Raw genomic sequence first — 8,770 nt, forward strand, 5'->3', positions numbered from 1 at the left:
TCTGCCCTGTGTGTCTAGAGTTTGCATGTTCTCCCCATGCTTTGGAGCACAAAATGCCTTTTAGTTAGCTTGGAACCTCTAAAATGTCCCTAAAATGCACCTTGCCTTGTGCCCCGAGACCCCTGGGATAGGCTCCAGGTTCCCCAAAATGAGTACAAAAAAGCAGTATAGAAATAGATGGATGTAAACTGACTGTGCTGCTGGCAACATTGAATGCTTTAGATATACCTTGGCAGAAAAGATGTAATGGCTTGATTTTTGGCTAATGGCTTGATAAAATGTGTAAAAACTGAAGCCGTATTCTTTCCATTTGCTCTATAGGCCTATACCTAAAATGTCTGGATTGCTACTGAATTTTGCTAGGTGTCCATCTGGGATTTTAGTCAGCATATGGTTCTTCAGTGGTCCGTAGTACTTGGAGGCACAGTAAAGCCACGAGGGAGGAATTTATTATCCCCTCCTAACTCATTTCGGCTTTCAGCTGGAAAGAAACACTGTTGTTTCTGTTTTTGCAAATGCAAAGACAGAAAGGAAAGGCAAAAAAATGACTTAATACATGCATATAGATTTCTGTGTGCAGAATGTGCTGTGTATCTAGTATTTGTAATTATTGTGAAAGGACGGTGCAGTAACCAGCACCCTGAGAGCCTCTTTTCCCAAATTAACTCTCAGTTGATTTTACTGGCTAAGTCTGCAAACACAAACACAACTATTAGCCATATAAATGCTATTTATATCATTGACTAGTGCCTTCTGATGTTTGGCGAGTGGAGGTACACTGAGTAAGCACAATAATCAGCAGAGTTTGGCTATACACCTCTGACATCTGATGAATGAGTACCATTTTAGCTACTGTACACACTAGTTTTCTTTCACTGTACATAGAGTCAATGAAAAGATCATTTCTACCTTTCTGCCTGCTACAGACTGGATTATAGACTCTGTTTTGTTTAAATATGTGGACCTAAAAAAAATATTTAAAAAAAAGTTCCATCATAACAAAATACTGTTATCAACTAAAATAGACTGAAAACTTTCTATTAGCTTTTAGTTCAGGTAAATTATATAATTTACTATTGATCAGAAGTGTGGAAATGTGCATGGTTCTTCATTTTCTTTCTTTCTTTTTTCCTTTCTATATTTATTTATCTTACTAAATATACCTGTAGGACCCATATAGGACTCATTTTCCAGTTATTTATTTATGCCTCCAAAACAAAAGAATCATTCAGAAAAAAGTATACTTTCTTACAGCTCTTACATAAAAATCTATTTAAGTTGTACTTGGTGCTTGTTTGTGAAAAACAAATGTGATCCAACTTTAAAATATAGTTTATATGATTAATAAATAAAAGAAAGGCACATATGGTGGAGAGGAGGAAAAGTCTTAACACCTCTCAGTTTGTACCCCTAGAGCATAACAGATGTGTTTCTAAAATCCATTAGCATTTTATGACACTGTCACCGTCACACATTCCCTTTCCAGGAATAATATAAACCTACATGGAATGGAAACATATGGAAACAGCATACTAGGGCCAAGGTAGTGTGTCAGTTTTACTTTGATAAACGTAATCATTTTGACATTTAGATATGAGACACAGTGTGTCCATAAATCATTAAAGTGTCTGGAATAGAAGGTTTTATAATATAATGCTATTTTTTGGTAATGAGTAAGCAAAACCTGGCTGTAAGGACAAAATTATTGAAAAACAAACAACTTTCTACAAACCTGTTGTAAAACATAAAATCTATAAACTTTATAGCCATCTGTTTTGTGTAAATATGTGGATCTAAAAAAAATCACAATGAAGTAAAAAAGTATAAATAAAGTCCATGATAACAAAATACTGTTATATATGTATAATCAATCCAGCCATTTTTATTTTAACCATTTATCCTACACAGGGTCACTTTGAACTGGGGAGGACACCAGAGTACCTGAAGGAAACCACAAAGTAGGGGGGAAAACATCTTCAGTAAACACCTTAATCCAGAACCTATACTGTAAACACAGGACGGTGACAGGAATCTAACCCGAACCCCAGTGGGACAAGGCAAGCATGCAAATACAATATAATATAACCAGCTGATGACAGGAAAATAGTGGTAACAATAGAAATTAACTGCAGTATGTATTCACAATTTCCATGCTGTGAGCTGGGGTATCTGATAACTCTACTGCATCACTCATGTTTATGCTTACAATAAACATGATGCATAAGGTGCATAAGGTATGAAGCACCAGAAAGTTTCGCAAAATTGACATTTTTCAGCAACTATAATTAACTAAATAGACTTAAAACCTCTTTTAAATTCATTCATCTTCTCTAACCATAAAATTCAATCATGAAAACTCATATGGTCGGAAATTCAAAGGATATGGCCAAAATGTATTATTTTTGAAACTCATATGACCAAACACTTCGTTGTCAAACGCACAAAAATGTTTTTTATTTGCAGATTTTTTAATTCCTTCATCTTCAGTAAATGCCTTGATCCAGATGCTATCCTCAGAACACTGGGCATGAGAAAGTGCAAAGGGAATACGCTACCTCCATCACAATATCCACGAAATTAAGTCTTTTTTATGGATGACAGTGTACACTGGAGGTTTTACTGGCCATCTTTTATAGCTTTGATACAAGAAATTGATTTGAAATTTTAAAAATTATAATAATATTTATATGAGTGTTGTATGTGTACAGTTGTAGTTTGGTTTTGCATTTAGAAGTACAACAACACACATTTATATATTTATTTACAGAATTCCAGCATACTTAGACTATTTATATTAGACTGGTTAAAAAATTCAACAGGAAAAATGTTAAAACTTCCTGCAGAACTGATGCTGCTCTAGTTGCAATTCTACCCCAGCACAGTAAATAGCAAGAAAAGTAAGAAGAACATCTTTTCTGCAGGACCTGAGAGGTTCAGTAGGTCTCAAAAATGAGTTCGGTGCACAGACCCTACTCAGGGAAGATAGTGTCACTACGTCACAGCTTCATGGTCACTAGTATGTCCCCAAGCTTACTGTCCGTGTGGGTTTCCTCTGGGTTCTCCAATTTCTTCATTCCCCAAAACATACAATGCAGTAATAGTACGTGTGTGAGTATGCACGGTATGCTAAAATGCACTGGCATCCCATCCAGGATGCATTCCCACCTCACACCCAGTATTACTAGGAAAGGCCACATTCTAGATTTACCACAGCCATGATCGATATAAAGCAAGTACGGACCATGAATGAATGGAATATCTAATAATGTTAGACTAATGCTAAATGTCTGTAAATGTTGTAATAATTCTCTCTTTCATTTTATTCTCAATTCCGCTATTTGAAATGAAGGCAGAGATGAGATGTTCAAATATTTTCAAAAAAAGTATCACGCATTGAGAATGACAGTCACTCATGACAGTCTTTTGTCATGCTCTCCCACCACACATTGTATTTCTCACGCAGAAAAACGTACTATTTATCATATATATTTAATATGCCGCAGCAACCAAAATTTATCTCTCTATGGAACCGGGCAGAAATCAAGCGCGTCTCCCCTGGAGTTCTTAGTCGAGCCTGACACTTATCAGCCAATCTAAAAAGAGGCTACACAATAGCCAATCAGAAAATAGCATTATCTGGGTAACGCAACAACCAATGAAAAAAAACATATCCTTTGAGCATTACTTTGAGCACAGAGTAAGTCATGATCTCCTGTTTTAATGTTACAACAAATTCACAACTTGTTTGACACAAACAATGACATTTTGACTGCTGTTAGAGACGTTTCCCAGATAATCTGCATCAGTTTTTCATGAGTGTCTGTAACTTAGCCAACAGTTTCACAGCCTGTTCACTGACAACACCTGCTCAGAACAAGTAGTCTAGCCCAGTGGTTCTCAAACTGGGGGCCGTGAGATGGTGCTAGGTGCCCCCGGCTTTATGACATTTTATAAAATAATGAATTTATCATAAATTAAATCTCAGAAAAATAAAGCTACTAACCACCAGCACATTGTAGTTAAAACATGTCACTCTTGCCTGTCTTCAAAACTTGAGAGCCCTGCATTTTTCTATTAAAGAACACAAAAGAAATAAAATCTTGCGCCTTGTGAAAAGATTTACAGCTTTCTCACAGATTTCTGGTTAGAAGCATCAGATATTAAATGTATGTAAAGTTTTAGGACCACAAGGAAAGGGTTACTCTTACTAAATTTACACGTGTGATTAAAAGATTGATTAAATGACAAAAAAAAAAAAAAAAAACCAGCCGACTCTTCAGTCTTTTAACGTGATGAATTTAAAAAGGGTTTAACTCAAGGGGTTTGACCACAGATATCTATACATAGATGTTGCCTTGGGGTCTTAAAAATGCGTCAAAACCTCCGCCATCTTTGTACAGTGCTCTTGTACTTCAAATGCATGGACGATGCCGGACTTCTGTGCTGCGTTTGGATGTTCAAACGAAATAAATATAAAAACCAGACAGCAAGGATTACATTTCACAAGTGAGAATGTGTTTTATGATATTGAATGTTACGACATTATATTTCTGGTTACGTTGGTTTGTTTCAGTGCTTGGTTAACGAACACAGCTAATCCATTAGTTTTTGACAGTTAGGAAAACCGACAATGTTTGTAGAACTTAATAAGAACATTAAAAATTGACCCATGTTTTTTTGCTTAAAGGTGAAGACCCAACTTTATGTATATTCTGTAAGATTCCCTTATCTGCCAAACATATATTTTATTAGATTGTCCTGGACTTAACACAAGCAGAATGCTCTTTTATCAAGTGACTTCACTTAAGGACATATTTAATGACATTATGCCTGAAAGGGTTTTGGATTTTTTTTAAATGTATAATATGACTTAGTGAAGTAGATTATCTTAATATCAAAACCTTAAATGTTCTCTGGACTTAATGATAAATACATGTCTGACCTTTGGAATGAACCAAAAAAAAAACTAGAAAATCGCATTCATGACGATTTATGGTGATTTTATTTCTTTGCCTACATTGACGCTAATGCATTAAGAGGAGGGGGTCCCCTGTACCAAGATGGCGGCTCAACTGACGCATTTGTTCCAATGTACTGCCCTATACAAGGCATCTAGTGTATATATATCTATGGGGTTAGAGGCAAAGATATATATATACACACTAGATGTAGCCTTGTATACGGCAGTACATTGGAACGAATGCGTCAACTGAGCCGCCATCTTGGTACGGGGGACCCCTTCCTCTTAATGCATTAGCGTCTTAATGCATTATTAAATCGAGGATCTAATAAAATATGTTTGACAGATAAGGGAATCTTACAAAACATACATAAAGTTGGGTTTTCACCTTTAAGCAAAAAAAAAAAGCATGGGTCAATTTTTAATGTCCTTATTAAGAGCTTCGGAATCTACAAACATTGTCGGTTTTCCTAACTGTCAAAAACTAATGAGTAACTAGCATGGATTAGCTGTGTTCGTTAACCAAGGACTAAAACAAACCAACGGAACCAGAAATATAATTTCCTAGCATTCAATATCATAAAACACATTCTCACTTGTGAAATGTAATCCCTTGCTGTCTGGTTTTTAGATTTCTTTCATTTGAACAACCAAACGCAGCACAGAAGTCCGGCATCGTCCATGCATTTGAGGTAAAGGAGCACCGTACAAAGATGGCGGCGGTTTTGACGCATTTTTAGGACCCCAATGCGACATCTAGTTTATATATCTATCGTTTGACGCGTTCAAAAGTTTGACGTCATCAGCACGGCGCCTTTGTTTTGATTGTGCGCATGCGCAAACGTTCAAACGCGCTCAGAATTCAAACTGAGCGGCGGGTAAAAAGAAAACAAGTGAGAAGCTTCAAGGCGACATCCGTATTTCTGAACAGAGTTATAAAAACGACAAAATGTCCAAAACCTTGCAAGGAATTACTTTGAAAGGAAGTGCCGAGCTCGTTGCTGAGTTCTTCTGTAAGTGGAAATGATGTGTTATTGCTCATTTTTGAGTTAGATGAATATTAGCTGCCTAGCATGTAGTAGATTATGCATTTCACAGTCACGTGGCCAGCTTATATTAAACTAGATTTATTTCGTTATCCCAATTCAGAAAGAGTTTTTTTGTGTGTGTGTGTGTGTGTGTGTGTGTGTGTGTGTGTGTGTGTGTGTGTGTGTGTGTGTAATAACGTTTAAACCTGGTATGACTAACGCTTAGCTTCTATAGCGCTTTTATTCGCCCTGTTAGCCTGCTGGTCCGTGGTTATTAGCATTAGCTTACTCGTCCACGTAAAGCATCGTGTATACAGAGTACTGATGATCATCCAGATCAACCATTGTTTATTATCCGACGCTACATCTCTTTAAAAACGGAATATTTTCAGTTGATGCAGTTGTGCTGATGGAACTTGAGAAACGTGTCTTGGACATTTAGACATATTAGATTATTCACGTTAATTTTCTGTCTTTTTTTTTTTTTTTTTTTTTATTAATTAAAGCACATCTAGTACTTTGCTTGTGAAATAGATGTGGTTCAGGTATTCTGCTGCAGTTGAATTGTGAGTATTATTTTTGCAGCATTTGGGATCAACAGCATTTTATACCAGCGAGGTATTTATCCTGCAGAAACCTTCACCAGAGTCACCAAGTATGACATGAGTCTCCAGCTCACCACAGACCCCAAGCTGAAGAACTACCTCACCAACGTGGTGACACAACTCAAAGGTTTTTTTTTTTTTTTTGAACAAACCAAAGATATTACACAGCTGTTCTAGTATTTTTAAAATAGAAATCAAGGTTTCTGTAGCTTTCTTTCATCAAACTTCTGTTATAATATAATATTAGCAGTTGTGTCATTTAATTTCCTTTTCTTCTATTCTTTATTTTTGTGTTCTCACACATCCTTCACTGTTGCACATGGTTTACCCCTGCAGAGTGGTTGTTTGACTGCACAGTGCAAAAGCTGGTGGTGGTGATCACATGCCTTGAGACAAATGAAGTCCTGGAGAGATGGCAGTTTGATATAGAGTGTGACAAGACCGCTAAGGAGAGCAGGTATTCTCATGAAATGGTTTATCTGAAAGCACGGTGTCTTTAAAAAAAACGTTTATCCATCCACTCCCCCTTATGTGTGTGGTAAATCTAAAATTGTTACAGGTATGCAGATGCAGGGCTTTCACAAAGTCTAGCCTGGAATACACAATATATCATGAATGATGTAAATCATAATGTGTCTGCATTACTGTGTTGATTGCATGAGCAGAGTAAGGCTACGTGTGCATATGGGGTCTGTTGTAAAATAGTTTGAAGTTTAATTAAGTTTCAAATTTGTATAAAAAAAATTGAATTCTAGCTCCTTCATGTTCTTGTATGTAGTAAGTTATGTTCTGTGTTACAGCGCTCCCAGAGAGAAGTCAATGAAAGCCATCCAGGAGGAAATCCGCTCAGTTATCAGGCAGATCACAGCCACAGTCACCTTCCTACCTTTACTGGAAACAGCCTGTATGTATACCACTGCTAAAAGCATTTAGGAGTATGGAAACTATCCAGATCCCACTCAAAATTAGTCTTAAATGTCTTTTTAAGACTAAGTGCTGAAATTTAGCCTATGTTTACAAAACGATGATAAACAAGCAATGTTTGTGGACACCTGACCTCACTCTTATGTGATTGCTGAATATCCTATTCCATATTTAGTCTCTTGTTTTCTGTTATCATAAACTCAACAATTCTGGAAAGACTTTCCACTAGATTTTGAATTTGTGTTCATTCAGCTACAACAGCATTTTTGAGACCAGGCATTAATGACAAGTGGTTAGTGGTAGAGACAGTGCCTTGGTTCATCCAAAAGGTGTTTAGTGGGGTTAATGTCAGAGCTCTATTCAGGACTGTCCAGAGCTTCCACCTCATACTATGTTACAGTGAAGGGAAATTTATGCGAAGACATCCTATACAATTGTGTGCTTACGTATGTGGCAGCAGTTTGTTGCATTCAAAGGAATAACAATAGCTTGATATTACATTAGATTCTAAGCCATATAGACTAAATCAATCCTTTCAGCAGTGTGTTCACTGTAGATTTGGCTAATTCTTAAATGTGACTAAACAACAAATATCTCATGAATCATGCTATGGGTGATTTTTTTTTTCTTCCCAAATAAATAAAATTAATCTAATTTTAAAATAAAAGCCATGCTACTGTTCATGTTTTTCACCCTCTGACAACAGGTGCATTCGACCTCCTGATCTATACAGATAAGGATCTGGAGGTCCCTGAGCAGTGGGAGGAGTCTGGTCCTCAGCTTATCGACCAATCGGAGGAGGTTCGGCTTCGCTCATTCACCACATCCATCCATAAGGTCAACAGTATGGTGGCCTACAAAAGGACGAACTCCATGTAACCATATTTTCTTTTGTCCTCTCTCTTTTGCTTTCTCTGTTTATTTTCTGTACATAGTTTTCATGTCCCCCAAAACAGATCTCTCATTTGCTGAGGGTTTTATGGCTGTATCTCTGAAAATTAAAAAACAATCCTGGTTTAACAGTGTTCAGTCTTTTTACTATTGTGGATACAATCAATGTGTGCACTAGCCAATAGGTGGCACCAAAGCTGTAGTACAGCCTACAAGCATGCATGAGATTAGAGATACCAGTAAATACATTCTGTCTAGCACACATCCAACTGACAGCTGCTTTTGTTTAATAAAAATAAAAATGCTAGCATCTTTATGTAGTTCTTCTCCAAAAAAAAGAGGGTTGTTGTTGCCCTCAAAGC

At 36.7% G+C, this 8,770-nt stretch overlaps 1 protein-coding gene across 1 annotated transcript; it reads left to right on the forward strand.

Annotated features, from left to right (window-relative positions):
• The first annotated feature begins 5,802 nt into the window (after positions 1-5,802).
• On the forward strand, positions 5,803-8,537 carry mad2l1 (MAD2 mitotic arrest deficient-like 1 (yeast)). The gene is made up of 5 exons (XM_060874249.1): positions 5,803-5,973; positions 6,574-6,720; positions 6,930-7,050; positions 7,394-7,497; positions 8,224-8,537. The coding sequence occupies exons 1-5, from the start codon at positions 5,910-5,912 to the stop codon at positions 8,394-8,396; spliced, it is 609 nt and encodes a 202-aa protein (XP_060730232.1). The 5' UTR covers positions 5,803-5,909; the 3' UTR covers positions 8,397-8,537.
• Positions 8,538-8,770: the final 233 nt, after the last annotated feature.

This window comes from Tachysurus vachellii, chromosome 7 (assembly GCF_030014155.1).
Source record: "Tachysurus vachellii isolate PV-2020 chromosome 7, HZAU_Pvac_v1, whole genome shotgun sequence".
NCBI classification, from domain to species: Eukaryota; Metazoa; Chordata; class Actinopteri; order Siluriformes; family Bagridae; genus Tachysurus; species Tachysurus vachellii.

Excerpts from the sequence above, each read along its gene's own strand:
- mad2l1 (XM_060874249.1), top strand. The coding sequence starts at position 5,910 with ATGTCCAAAACCTTGCAAGGAATTACTTTGAAAGGAAGTGCCGAGCTC. Across the intron at positions 5,974-6,573 it reads GCTCGTTGCTGAGTTCTTCT|CATTTGGGATCAACAGCATT; the intron begins GTAAGTGGAAAT and ends TTATTTTTGCAG. Across the intron at positions 7,498-8,223 it reads ACCTTTACTGGAAACAGCCT|GTGCATTCGACCTCCTGATC; the intron begins GTATGTATACCA and ends CTCTGACAACAG.